A 14,264-nucleotide genomic window follows, 5' to 3' on the forward strand; every position below is an offset into this window, starting at 1 on the left:
CAATTAATAACTTTTTGCATACTCAATTGGGACTCTTTTTTGGTCAGAAATTAGGACTCAATTCCTGGGCTTGAAAAAAATTATATATTTGTGCTTATAAATGCAGGCTTGATAGGGATACATAAGGGATTACCTTGGTTCACATGGCCTAAACAAATAGATATATTGAAAATCGAATTTCCATTGTGCTAAGGCCTCCACCACCATTGTTTAAGAATACAGTTGGATAGAAATTAGTTACATTCTGAAAAGCCCAAGGCCCCCCTCCGAGGAATAAAAAAGAAAAGAAAATTATGGACCAAAAAAAAAAAAAAAAAAAAGAAAATTGTTGTGAGGTTGTGACACTGTGAGCAAGGATGATCTAAAAATTTTATCGTAATTTTTAAAAAATTTATTAATATATATTAAAAGAATTATAATTTTTTTTATAATTTTATTTTTAGTATGACAACTATGTAAAAAATATAACAATATTAATTATATATTATAAAATTATAAAATATCAATAATTTATAAATAGATTATAAATTATTAATTATGTGAAAGACAAAGTATTTTCATAGAATATTTTTTATAAAATTTTTTTAATAACGTAAATTAAAAAAAATTGAGTATTTTCACGACTCTCATACAAATTTTCTTCTTGTAGCAGCGTTTCAGATTTTACCAGTGAAGGAGTGGAATATAACACTCAATTACGTATTTAGAAAAAGAAATGAATATATAGACAAATCAACTAAACCTAGACATACTTAGATTTCTTAGTTAATTGTATATGTTTCACTTTTCTAGTATGATTTCTCTTCAATTTCTGTTGATATTAAAAAATATCTTATTTTAAAATAATATGTAGTTTTACATTTTGGATTTCAGTTGATTAAAAAAAAAAAAGAAGAAAAAACTAAATTTATTATTATTTAATGTTATATAAATACTTTTTTGTTAGAAGAATTTTTTTAAACAATTATATATGTTAAAAATCAATTACTTAATTAACTATTTAAAATTGTATAAAATAATATTTTACACACAAATGTATAATAATTTACTATTTTTAATATATATTTAATATTTTTATTTTTTTAAGATAATTTTGACCAAATTTTTTATTTTTTATTAAAAAAATACTATTTATATGTTAAAATTAGCCACAAAATTTAATTATTATATATTTTTATACAAATAAATATGTAGTTTAATTTATTTTTAATGTATATTTTATATTTCAATACATATTATAGGCTCATTTTTTCGGTTATGGAAACCACGAATGTATTGTGCTTGGTTATGAAATTCTGAGGTGCGTGTGGGGCAGTTTTTTCTGAGTTGCAGTGTGAAGAACTCGGACCATACGAGTTGTGTGTATGAAAAAGGTGATGATCAGGTCGGAGGGTCCGAGTTGTAAGTAGAGAAATTTTGAATCTTCGATAAAGCAAATCGGACCATTCGTGTTCTATGTATAGTTAATTTTTTTTAGAAATCGTGTTATTGGAGTAAATCGGACCGTCTGACAAGGCCTCTCCCACCCGCATGGTTCGATTTCTCTTTTGCTGACACCACATGCATGTAAAGCACACCTGAACTCCATGACAGGGTCCTACCCCATCCTCACCTCCATAATAAAATTAAAAAGTGCATATTATATACTAATAACTAATTTTAATGATTAGGATAATTATTTTTTATATCTCACACTTCACTCCCAAAAAAAAAGGAAAAAAAAAAAAAGAAAAATGATTATTCAATTTTGTTCTTTTTCAATTTCTTGTCCTCCAAGCAAGACAAAAAGAGAAAGAGAAATTCAACTTTTACTCCGGCTTCTGTCTCTCCCTCCCCTTCTCTCTATTTCTTTCCCTCCAAACAACGAAACGCCTCAACTTATTCTGATTTTCTCTTACCACTCACTCAGCAGCAGCTGCGTTTCTGTGTTCTACGCCGTCGTTTCGTTGCCAACACCACCATCCTTCAAGATAAGATCCAACCATTTCTTCAAATCCCAACACACACTCTTTTTCTTCACTAGTTGCTATTTCATTATCCGAACCTCCATCTTCACCCTCAAAAGGTTTCAACTTTGAACTTAATTATGATTTATTGCAATTTAAAAGCTGCATCTCACTGCTGCTACACTTCACATCTCATCAATTTCTAGTTTCTGTTACAGATTTCCATCTCTCTTTGCTCAGATCAATTTATGTTGTGGCAGTTCTCACTCTGCGTTAATTTTTTTTTTCCCTAGATTTTTACATTTTATAACTTAATATTAACCTCGATTAAAGTAACACTCAGCTAATATAGCTTTTTTGAGTTGTTTCTTCCAGCTTTATTTTGTGGCAGATTTTTTCTCATTGATTATCGGATTACCGTTTTGGTTAGTTAGGTTATTCATTTTCTCTATAGTTTCCAGATTAGTGTAGTTATGTTGTGCACTGTGGTTGGCATATTAGAATTCATGAAGTATTTTTGATATCTTAATTTCCAAATTATGCAAAATGAGCTAATGTATTATGTATATTTTTCTTTCTAGTTTGCAATCATGGCGGAGTTGGCACCAGAAGGATCACAATTTGATGCTCGTCAATTTGATGCTAAGATGAATGAGTTGTATGTTGTTTGTTTCTTTTGCCAGATACTTAGATGAGAAAGTCTAGGGGGCCAGCAGATTTTGTGGTTTTTAGCCATTAATTAGCCATCAATGATGTTTTTAATGGTGTGAGATTGCATCTAATGGTGTAGAATCATTCAATTTCTTTTTTATGTGGTTAAGTGCTGGCCAGAATTTAACAAAAGTGCTGGCACCCTAGCACTCCTCATTATGAGAGTTTCTTCATAGTCTCGTTATTGTTGTTATAAGTAATGCATTATTGCGATGGCCATATTTATGTGCTCATTCTCGGTTTGGTATGTTGATGGGCCAGACTAGGAGATGATGGACAGGAATTCTTTACATCTTATGACGAAGTCTATGACAGCTTCGATGCTATGGGATTGCAGGAGAACCTTCTAAGGGGTATTTATGCATATGGTATGTAGATTATTGCATTAGTGTAATTTAATTCTAAACTCTGCTTGCGAATGCTAGTTTGTATTGCTTTCTATTTATGTGGATCTGTGCATTCTTGATGATATTGTGCAACTTCTGGAAAGGTTTTGAGAAGCCCTCTGCAATTCAGCAAAGGGGGATTGTGCCTTTCATCAGGGGACTTGATGTAATTCAGCAAGCACAATCTGGAACTGGAAAAACTGCTACGTTTTGCTCTGGTATCTTGCAGCAGCTTGATTACAGCTTTGTTGAATGCCAGGCTCTGGTTCTTGCTCCAACTCGTGAACTTGCACAACAAATTGAGAAGGTCATGCGAGCACTAGGTGACTATCTTGGGGTTAAGGTTCATACTTGTGTGGGTGGGACCCTCGTTCGTGAAGATAAACGTATCCTTGAGAGTGGTGTCCATGTTGTAGTTGGTACCCCTGGTCGTGTATTTGACATGCTGCGAAGACAGTATTTGCGCCCTGATAGCATTAGAATGTTTGTGTTAGATGAGGCAGATGAGATGCTCTCTAAAGGTTTCAAGGATCAGGTTCACTTACTTTCATATGATGCTCTCTTTAATTGCTTTGTTCTATCGATATGATGTTGCAGAGGAAGATTTTGTCATAAGAATACTATTCAGTGATTTTATTTGTATTATTGCCACATTTTTTTGCTGTAATGAGGTGGCTGCTGAAACATTGTTACTGCCTTTCAGTGTCTTTGCTTCCCTTTTCTTTCATGTATCATCCTTTTATCTGCCAAATGATGAAAACTTTCAGCCAGTATTGTTATTTGAAACTAATTTTCCTATTTGTTTCATGTTTTCATGGATGAGAAGATCTATTGCTTGCCAAATTCCATTTTAAGAATTATATGTTTTGGTTAGCACTGCACTGGTATTATCTGCATGTCCAATAGGAAACATATTAAGTACTTTTAAGTTGTATTTAACTTTTTTTTTCCCCTCAAAGTTTTTTCTGAATGTTACCTTTCTTTTCCCTTTTCCTCCCATCCAGATCTATGATATTTTTCAGCTCCTGCCACCTAAGATACAGGTCGGGCTTTTCTCTGCCACAATGCCTCCGGAAGCCTTGGAGATCACAAGAAAATTTATGAATAAGCCTGTGAGGATTCTTGTGAAACGTGATGAGCTCACCTTGGAGGGTATCAAGCAATTTTTTGTCAATGTTGAGAAGGAGGAATGGAAGCTTGAGACACTTTGTGATCTTTACGAAACTCTGGCCATTACCCAGAGTGTTATCTTTGTCAACACCAGACGCAAGGTAGATTGGTTGACAGACAAGATGCGCAGCCGTGATCACACTGTTTCGGCCACCCATGGAGATATGGACCAGAATACAAGAGATATCATCATGAGAGAATTCCGTTCCGGGTCCTCTCGCGTTCTCATTACCACAGATCTTTTGGCCCGTGGTATTGATGTTCAGCAAGTCTCACTTGTGATTAATTACGACCTTCCTACACAGCCAGAGAACTATCTCCATAGGATTGGTCGTAGCGGTCGGTTTGGAAGAAAGGGTGTTGCCATCAATTTTGTGACAAGGGAGGTTGAAAGGATGCTGCTTGACATACAAAAGTTTTACAATGTGGTGGTTGAGGAGCTTCCAGCCAATGTTGCTGATCTCCTGTGATTTGATTAATGCTTCATCAGTTTTGCTTTCAGTATGGATGCTGCAGTCTTTACTTAGTTTTTCATGATCTAGGGCCCCTTCTTTTGTAGCAAGATTTGAAGAGAAATGAGCATTCTTCCTAGTTTTGGCTTGTGTTGCAAAATTTTTGTTGGGGTTTTATTTGTATATCTGGTGTTAGCCTTATTGGATTTGAATATTCTGTAATTCTGTTCATATAAGTTTTGTTTAAACATATGAGGGATGGTTGTGTAAAGTTGAAATTTTCTAATTTTATATTGGAAATGTCCTGCTTTTATAGCCTTTTATCATTTATACCTGCTATTTGGATTTTCTCATTAGTGTGAAAATCAGTAATCTATACCTTAATCACTTAAGGTAGTGTTTGGTAGAGAGACAGAGACGGAAAAACTGAGACTGAGAGACAGAGACTAAGAGACAAGAATTGAAATAAATCTCAGTATCTATTTGGTGCAAAATGGGAGACAGGAATTGAGACAAGAATAAAATTCTAATTTAATTTGTACAAAGGGTAAAATTGAAATTAATTAATTGAAATGAAAGTATTTTAGGTATAAAATGTTATTAAAGTTTCAGTCTCAATCTCTAAAAATTTCAGTCTCCTGTGTCCCTACTTTTTGGAAGTACTGAAATACTGAAATTTTAGAGACAGACAGAAATTTTAATACTAGTTTCTGAACTAACAAATACGATATTAAATTTCAGTCTCTCAGTTTCTGTCTCAGTACCTCAAAATACAGTTCATGCTGGCATGTGTTAACTCTTAATAGTTAGAAATTAGAACCATTCTGTGGTCTAAGACCACAGCCTGGACGTGATTAATTAATAGCGTAACGATCATTATGATTATGAACTTATGATAATAATTGTCAAGTGTCAACTATATAATAAGGTAAGCACATTTAAGCCTCGTTTGGTGAATGCAAACCGCCCTGTCCTAGCATCCTGAATTAAACCATTAACAAAAAATTTGAATGTGTAGTATTAAAGTTTGAAATTTTGTCCTCTGATTATGATAATAATTTTACTCTTATTTAATAAAATTAGAATAATTTAAATATTTTTTATCTCTATAATTTTTTTTTTTTGGGTCCAGTTAAATTTAAAATATTTTTATTATAATATTTTTCGTTAGTTTATTTTGTTAAATGTTAATGTAATAGATTGAATACTAACGCGACAATACACTAATACAGTACATTAAATTTACTGCAGTTAATAAAGTAAATTTTTAAATTTTATTGTACCGAAACCAAAATTTTTTTTATAAGATTTAAAAGAAAAAAACGAATATTTAAAGGAAATTATAAATTTATTTAAGTCAATTAGGTTGTATTTGTTTTTCGGAACTAGGAATAGGACGGAATAGGATAGAATATTGATTATTGTGTTTGGTGATCAAATATTAAAATTAAAATTTTAGTCGCTGATACAAAGATTGAAATTTCTAGAAACCAAAACTAAAATTTTAGTAACATTTTTTATTGAAAATACTCAATTAACTTTTCAAATTTTAAATCTATCTCTCAGTATCGATTAAACTAAATATAATACTGAGAAATAACTCAATTCAATATATTTTATACCAAACATAATATAAAAATTTAATTTAATTTTTATCTCTCGATTTTTGTCTTTTAATCTGTATCTTTCAATCTCCTTCTCAAACACACCATGGGAGATGAACTCAAGTTGGTTTGATGGGTGCTTACTTTCTTAATAAGTGTCGGGGGTTTAAATCCCGCCTTATGCATGCAGTAACCCATTGGCCAGCTGCAAACCTTTAAATGGAACTCCAATCCGCGACGGATAAATCCTTAACCTGTCGGGTCGGAGGATACCGTGGGCAACCAAAAACTACTTTCTTAGTTGTTTCACTAAAAAAAAGTAAAAAACTATGATGATTGAAAACCGGACCCGTTAAAGAAGACTTTTACGGTTGTTTATTGTCTTGAGCCTGTGAAAAAGGCTCGAAATTCGTGACAGAAAGGTTGTCCTATATTCGGAATCCTTGTCCATAGTCTCAAAAATACACCTTTTGTCTAAGTCAAAAAAGAAAAATCCTCAAGAATTTTAAAAGCTTCCCCATTCAACAATAATGGTTCCCCACTATACACGCCAAGAATTGTTTATTATTCAATTTGATTGAATTATTTATTTTTAATTATCTGTCACATTTTTTTCTTTCTAAGCTTATTTCAATAACAATGTATGGAATTAGCAGCACATAAAAATCTAGAATAAAATTCAAAGTTAAAACTTTGCTTGCAGCCATCGACATAGAAGACCAGCTCCTCTAGTCTTCATTGGACCCCACATAACCACTGTTCCTCAAAATTATGATAACATTTTTTGGGTTCCATAAAGTCTTGGTCTTTCATCAAGAGATAAAAAAAAACAAACCTTTCTTCAATCCTCCTGCAGAATTTTAATGGGGGAGTTTCAGAGATCAAGATCCTATGCAAATGGGGAAAGGATGCAGATAGATAGCTACTATGGTGCACCTAGACCTCTTCCTCATGATTTCAGGAGCTATAGTGTTTCATATGTTCAAACTCAAGGTGGTGTTAATAATAGGGACTTGAAGCTGAAGAAAGGGAAAAGCATTTCAGGTTCTATTTCCAAGTCTTGGAGCTTTGGTGATCCTGAACTTCAGAGGAAGAAGAGGGTTGCTAGCTATAAGATGTATTCTGTGGAAGGAAAAGTCAAACGTTCCCTCAGAAACAGTTTTAGGTGGCTTAAGAACAAGTACTCCAAGGTTGTTTATGGTTGGTAGGTACTACTGTTAAATGTTAATTACTTTGTCCTATTGTTTGTGTTGCTTAAAGTTCTGTATACAAATTTTAAGTTTGTTGTAAGAACTTTCAGATTAATCATCATTCATCACTAATTAATAATGGGTTATGATCGGTTTTCTTGAGTTAGTCAAAGCTTTTGTTGATATGTTAGATAGACTGTTAAATCATGTTGGATCCTGAGGGATCAGAATATATCTTTCCATTTATTGAAGTGTTCTGTAATCTGTAACCTTCTTAATTCTGTTTCTACTTTCCGATTATGGCTTTTGACTCTTGTTAGTTTTTACCATTGGCTCAACGTGGTTTCCAGAATGTGCTTCACCTTATGAAATTGACCTATTGAATGCATATTTAGTAGGGGTGTGCATGGCTCGGTCCGGGCCGAAGACTCGGCCCGGCTCCGAACAATTTATGGGCTATTTTTGTGTGATTTTATCGGGTTTAGGGTCGGGTAAGGGTCTCAAAAATAGATCCGGTCATTATTTTGGGTCGGGTCTGGGTTATGGCTCGGGTCACCCGAAGTCGGCCCGGTCATCATACATAATTAATATTTTGTATTATTAGTGATAGATGATGGCTATTCTTATGTGGAATTTAAGTATTGTAAACCTTAATATTTTGTGTTATTAGTTATTATAAGACTATAAGTTAATATTTTATGTTTAAAATGCATAAAATTTTAGACTATTGCATAATATTGTGTTATTTATATTGATTTAAATATTTGGTGTTATTAGACAATATTAGTATTGATTATGATTATGCTTTAATTTTAGAGAAGAGTTGGTTCTTGTTATACTTTTCTAAGTGAATTTTACCATGTCAAATAATGGTTGGAGTCTTGGAAATTTGGATATTTTCACATGCTAGCTTAGAAGAAGGTATCAAGGTAATATAATGTTAACGACCCGGTTTTTATCCGGTATAATCGTGGCCGAAAGTATATAGGTTTCATCGGGTCTAGGGCCGGGTTCGAGTCCAATAAATAGGCCCTGTATATATTTTGAGTCGGGTCTAGATCACATTAAATTCGGTTTCACCCGGCCATGTACATCCTAATATTTAGGCAGGTTTTGCTTTCAGTTAAATAAATTGTATTATATTTGAGAGACAACTTTCAAAAGACATCTTGTGGTGTTTATAAAATGCTTGTCATACAATGAAATCAAAATAGTAATAATTTTCTATTTAGAATGTGTTTCTAGTTCATGAAACAGAGTTGAACTCAAAAAACTATTCTTTTCTATTTGTACCAATACCGTGATTCTGATTCCACTTAATTATTAATCATTTGTATTGTTGTTAAGGGAATCTAGACTTCTGTTCCATCTTAAAAATATAGAAGTAACTAGTAAGCAATGGGATGGGACAGAATACAACATAAATAGGCAAGATAAATGATAATGTAAATAAGACCATTTCTTTATTTTTTTTTACAAAAAAATATTTTATTCAAGAAAATAGCGGAACAGCACTTATAAATCCCACCATTTCTTTAGTCCTTACCAAATAAGCAAAAATGTCATGGCCACTTTGAGGCTAAAGTTTGTGACTTTGTGTGCCTCGTCACTCAAAATTATAGAAATAAGGCCGCGTTTATTAACATATACTAAAACAGAAATACAAAGATATAAAATTGTGTTTAATAGATAAGACATAGATAAAGTTCATTTTTTGTCAAAAAAAATACATTTTTTTTTCTATTTTCTTAGAATAAACAAATAAATAAAAAAGATTTTATTTAAAAAAAAAAACTTATTTATTTTGTCCTACATTTAACAGATTTATTTTGGAATAAAATAAAAAAAATTATTTTCACTGAAAACTAATTATGGTATTATATCCTAAACCCAATTTTATTTTTTTTGACAAAAAATGAACTTTAAAGCTTTTGTATCTCTAATTTGAAAAGAAGATATATTATGACTAAAACTTTTAATTTTAAAAAAATCTAATCTAATTTGTAGAAATTATTTTTAATATAGAAATAGAGATGGTATTTTGGTTGAATATTGATATTTGAAGTGTATTACAGTATTGTGGAAATCATTTAGCACCCCCCACGTGTTTCAACACGCTCCCCACGTGTTGGCTAATATGTTGCCATGTGTCCAACACGCCCCCACATGTTGGCCAAGATGCTACCACGTGTTATAACACGCCCCTTACCTGTTAAAATTTTTAAAAATCTTAATAAATTCTATGTAAAATTTTTAAAAATAAATTCTATTAGATTAATATCTTATTTTTATACCATCAGAATTTAAAATTTAATATTTAAAATTTAAAATTAGTTAATATTAAAAAAATAATAAATTTTACTAATAATATAACAATATTCTATATATATTAAATGTGAATGACAAATGTAATTCAACCAGTTTATTTTTTCTTTAATAAACAATTTTTTTAAAAAGGAAAAAATCAAATGTAATTACCAAATTTTGATTATTCAAATAGGAAATAAATCTTTTTAATTTTTTATTTCAATTAATATTGTTAAGTATGATTTTATATATTTAATATTTTTTCCACTCATTTTTTAAATTTTTTAAAAAAAATTGTATTTTACAACAATAAGAGGAAAAAATTAAAAGCATCCATTTTGATACGAATAGGAATAGGGACTAAAAACATAATTAAATGTATATCTATATTCATAATTTCATATTCACATCTATATTATATTTAAAAGGATGGAAATTCAGGTGCAGTTGACTTCACGTTAAGTTATATCTGAGAACAGTCAGATAATTTAATTAATTTAATTAAATTTTCGTCTAACGACTCTCAAATATCAACTTTACCTAAAGTCGATTTCAAGTGAGTTTTCACCATTTAAAAAATGTAATTAAATGAAATCCATGAATTAATAAGGCAAGTCAATGGAAGAAAGCGCTGTGAAACAAAGCGAAGCAGAGAGAGGTTTGCACTTTGCAGAGAGCAGAGAAAGGAAAAGGGGCAAAAGGGCTGAAGAAGAGAGATGTGGGAATCTATCGTTTTGACGGTGGTTGCCACCGCCGGCAACAACGTCGGCAAGATCCTTCAGAAGAAGGGCACACTCATTCTCCCCCCTCTCTCTTTCAAGCTCAAGGTCCCTTTCTTTCTTCCCTTTCAAAAATTTCACCTTTTTTTCTTCTCTTTTCTTTTTCATTACCAATATCATTTCAAACATTTGCATGCACATTTGTTTCTCTCTCTCTCAATTCGCCGTAGCTCGAAAACATTACAATTTTGCGTTGTTAGTTTCTTTTGGAATGGTGAAACTGAAAACTTGAACAGAGAGAATTGAATTTCAAGATCCTTTTTTTTTTGTTTAAATTTTCATGCAAGCTTATGCAACCACAGGGAGTCACTGATTAAAAGCGATTAACATTGCTCTTCGGCTTTTGCAGGTCATAAAGGCATATGCTTCAAACAAAACCTGGTTGATAGGTTTTCTTATGGACATAATTGGGGCACTGTTGATGTTAAGGGCACTTTCTCTAGCTCCTGTAAGTGAAAAATACCAATACCTATAAGAGAAGTTTTCTTCAATTGAAAGCATGACTCTGAATTTCAGGGGGTTATTTCTTATTGCCATACTGTTGTGTATTGTTAGAATATAATTAGGATCAATTAGGATCAATTAGTATTATTTAGTACAATCAAGTTGTCTATTCAAATTGTCTCGACACAATATGAAAGACACAATATGAAAGGGTATTTATAGGTACTAAGAGAATCGTAATAATAAAGACGTAATATCCTATTCAGATATACTAAATAATACTAATTAATCCTAATTTATCCTAATTATATTCTAACATGTATAATGCATGCTCTTATTAATCCTGTTCTGAGGTTCCTCAAGTTGATAAAATATGGTGGTGTTTTCCCAAATAGGTCTCTGTTATCCAACCAGTTTCTGGCAGTGGACTGGCCATTCTTTCAATCTTTTCTCATTTTTATCTTAAGGAAGTCATGAATATTGTTGATTGGGTTGGCATTACCTTGGCAGGTTTTGGCACAATAGGTAATGTAAGTTTCAAATTCCTCATTTATGTTATCCATATGCTGATAAAATTAAGTTTGCTATCAGTTAATGGATTCAATTCATCAAATGTTTTGTTTTATCACATGTGATTCATGTCCAATATTTTAACTATGATATGCTCTTCAAAATTTAGGAGTTGGTGCTGGAGGTGAGGAGCAAGAGGCTGCTGCTCTATCCATTTTATGTGTACCGTGGCTGGCATTTGTCGTTTTCATCTTGTTTGTAGGTACCCTGCCTTATGCATCATCTTATTTTTAACATTTGTGTTTGAAATGATTTTTCCACTAAGCACTGAATTTCCTCGAAGCCAGCAAGACGGCATTATTGTAGTATGTTGGAAATTCCAAATGCATTTTTGTTACGATGTCTGCGCAACAAAGTAATATTACTAGCTTCCAAATAGAGTCGTTATGTTAATTGTTGGAAACACTTATGCAGATACTACTTAATGCATGGCTTCGTATATGCAAACGTCATCGCAGAGAACAAGAGATGGTAATTTATTTTGTCATCATGATATTACCTTTTAAATTTACCTTTTTCATTTCTAGAAGCTTCAAATTCACATGTTTTTTTTTCCTTTATTTTTATAGAACTTAATTTTGATGCAATATTAGTGTGAGAAACATTGACATCCAGATCATATATTGCCTCATTAGACAAAGTATTTGATTTAGTCACTTACTAATTTAGATAACAATGTTGAACTCTTCTACAATTGATATTTTATCAAAAATAACCTCTTCTATCCCTTTGGTGATTTAAATATCTTTGTTGTCATTTTTACCCATGCATGACTTTACATTCTTAATTCTTACAGATGGAATATGATGTTGTTGAGGAAATCATATATGGCTTGGAATCTGGAATTCTGTTTGGGTACTGTTACTTCCCTTCTGTTTATACTGTTACTTTTTAGAGAATAATGGTGATAGTAAGAATCTAAAATATCTTGAAATTTTCATTAGTGAAGTCTAGACTTGGTTTCAATTAGAATTGTTAGTTTCTATTGGGGGTTACTACGTTATGCTAGCAAATACAACTTGATCATTGTAAACCCTTTAAATGCAGGATGGCTTCTGTAATTTCAAAGATGGGATTTTTATTCCTGGAGCAAGGTTTCCCCAGCCTGTTGGTTCCTATGTGCATCATCATCAGTGTATTCTTTAGTGGTGCAGGCTTATTCTACCAGGTATGCTGAAGATATCTTTTGTGCCATCTACTTTGTGCAAAATGCTTACACACTTTAAGCTTAATTGACATTTGAATTCAACCTATGAGTGTTAATTTCAGTCAAAATGTCTAGACACATGTCTAAGTGCTGCATTGCCATTTTCAGATTTGCATCACTGTATTTATTTTATTCACCATGTAGACACGCGGCCTAAAGCATGGGAGGGCTATTATAGTTTCTACATGTGCAGCTGTGGCATCAATTTTGACTGGTGTACTTGCTGGGATGCTTGCTTTAGGCGAGCGACTCCCTTCAGCCCCAAAAGCTCGTTTCGCACTTCTTCTTGGATGGTAATATAAGTTGTCTGCCTTATTGCTTTGTGCTTTTTTTCCCCTTACATTCCAAGGTCTTTGAGAGTTCGTCATTTCATTTGCTAGAACTAACATTAGTTTTATTGTTTATTACAAGCACTTCTTGTTTCAGTTAATCTCTTGTCCAAGTTTCTTTTCTGTTTAGGTTGAATAACTTTACATAGAGAACTTATCAATAATCTTGTATTTCTTATTTCTCCCAATATGTGAATATTCATGATCTTAAGCCAGAAGCAAGTTAATCCGAAACATTTTGCTGCAGGCTGCTTATCATTGTTGGCGTGGTTTTACTTGTGGGTTCAAAAAGGCTGGTGAGATTTCTTAGAGTTCCTTCGCGCCGTGTTAAGAATTATGGCACTCGAAGAGCCGGGACATCCCATATCAAGGAACCAAGCCCGACTGCTGTCGTTCAAGCAGCAACGTTGAATCATTTACTATCATCAACTTCAAAAGAAAAAGCTTGATTTGAAGTTAGCTGGAAAATGATCCTTCATCCATTCCCAACAAGAAAAAAAAAGAAAGATGGGAGGTTGGGGTTGGCTTGGTAGGTTGATTTTGTGTATAGTTGGTTCTTTCATCAGAGGGCATGAATTTTCAAGGATCATTCCTTCTAGCTAACGCAATTTAAGGTAGAGTTGTTCGTTGATTTTCTCATGTCACCTTGTGTTAATTTTACTCAAATATTGTATATGCATAGCCAAGAAAGCCGTCACAACTAATAGCAATTTAAAGAAATAAAAAAGAGAAAACAAACACGCCATTGAGAAAAGAAGAAAGAAAATTCCATCGTGCTATGAAAGGCCCAATTGAATAGCTTACATGAACTCTCTTCATTCTTCAAAGTCAAAGTGAGAGAACGAACTCCCAATGTTTTTTATTATTGACTTGGGGAGTCTCATCTTTATATAACCCTATATATAAAAAAGAAAAGATGCTTCAATACCTTATTAATTTCGAGCGAAGACTAGGATACTAAGATATTGGGTCTCTTAGACTTAAGGATACTAAAATATAACTCTATCCGCGGGTTGAGAATATTCCAACCCTAACTCTACTCGCTCTTAACCCGCGGGTATCCGACCCTATTCCCGGGTTACAAAAAATATACAACATTATTATATAATTTGGTGATAATTTAAAATAGAACTGATTTTTATGTAAAAAAAATATATTAAAATATCAAT

General features: G+C 32.4%; 3 protein-coding genes across 4 annotated transcripts; all 3 read left to right on the top strand.

The window, feature by feature from the left end:
• Positions 1 to 1,760: 1,760 nt before the first annotated feature.
• LOC112765143 (eukaryotic initiation factor 4A-10) lies at positions 1,761 to 4,995 on the top strand. Of its 2 annotated transcripts, none has more exons than XM_025811017.3 (5): positions 1,761 to 2,065; positions 2,528 to 2,604; positions 2,919 to 3,025; positions 3,148 to 3,578; positions 4,048 to 4,995. In XM_025811017.3, the coding sequence occupies exons 2-5, from the start codon at positions 2,537 to 2,539 to the stop codon at positions 4,681 to 4,683; spliced, it is 1,242 nt and encodes a 413-aa protein (XP_025666802.1). In that variant the 5' UTR covers positions 1,761 to 2,065; positions 2,528 to 2,536; the 3' UTR covers positions 4,684 to 4,995. The 2 variants fall into 2 exon arrangements, with proteins under 2 accessions (XP_025666802.1, XP_029150430.1); XM_029294597.2 differs by having other exon boundaries at positions 1,876 to 2,371.
• A 1,996-nt stretch (positions 4,996 to 6,991) lies between these two features.
• Positions 6,992 to 7,759, top strand: LOC112766640 (uncharacterized). The gene has a single exon (XM_025812538.3). The coding sequence runs from the start codon at positions 7,133 to 7,135 to the stop codon at positions 7,475 to 7,477; it is 345 nt and encodes a 114-aa protein (XP_025668323.1). The 5' UTR covers positions 6,992 to 7,132; the 3' UTR covers positions 7,478 to 7,759.
• A 2,454-nt stretch (positions 7,760 to 10,213) lies between these two features.
• On the top strand, positions 10,214 to 13,861 carry LOC112766238 (probable magnesium transporter NIPA9). The gene is made up of 9 exons (XM_025812136.2): positions 10,214 to 10,593; positions 10,895 to 10,993; positions 11,385 to 11,514; positions 11,669 to 11,757; positions 11,974 to 12,030; positions 12,356 to 12,414; positions 12,607 to 12,727; positions 12,911 to 13,059; positions 13,343 to 13,861. Exons 1-9 carry the CDS (start codon positions 10,483 to 10,485, stop codon positions 13,542 to 13,544), a joined length of 1,017 nt encoding a protein of 338 aa, XP_025667921.1. The 5' UTR covers positions 10,214 to 10,482; the 3' UTR covers positions 13,545 to 13,861.
• The last annotated feature ends 403 nt before the right edge of the window (positions 13,862 to 14,264 follow it).

This window comes from Arachis hypogaea, chromosome 17 (assembly GCF_003086295.3).
Source record: "Arachis hypogaea cultivar Tifrunner chromosome 17, arahy.Tifrunner.gnm2.J5K5, whole genome shotgun sequence".
NCBI lineage: Eukaryota > Viridiplantae > Streptophyta > Magnoliopsida > Fabales > Fabaceae > Arachis > Arachis hypogaea.

Coding starts and splice junctions, on each gene's coding strand:
- LOC112765143 (XM_025811017.3), top strand. CDS start 2,537: ATGGCGGAGTTGGCACCAGAAGGATCACAATTTGATGCTCGTCAATTT. Junction 2,605..2,918: donor GATGCTAAGATGAATGAGTT/GTATGTTGTTTG, acceptor TTGATGGGCCAG/ACTAGGAGATGATGGACAGG. Junction 3,026..3,147: donor AAGGGGTATTTATGCATATG/GTATGTAGATTA, acceptor ACTTCTGGAAAG/GTTTTGAGAAGCCCTCTGCA.
- LOC112766640 (XM_025812538.3), top strand. CDS start 7,133: ATGGGGGAGTTTCAGAGATCAAGATCCTATGCAAATGGGGAAAGGATG.
- LOC112766238 (XM_025812136.2), top strand. CDS start 10,483: ATGTGGGAATCTATCGTTTTGACGGTGGTTGCCACCGCCGGCAACAAC. Junction 10,994..11,384: donor GGGCACTTTCTCTAGCTCCT/GTAAGTGAAAAA, acceptor TTTCCCAAATAG/GTCTCTGTTATCCAACCAGT. Junction 12,031..12,355: donor ATCGCAGAGAACAAGAGATG/GTAATTTATTTT, acceptor TAATTCTTACAG/ATGGAATATGATGTTGTTGA.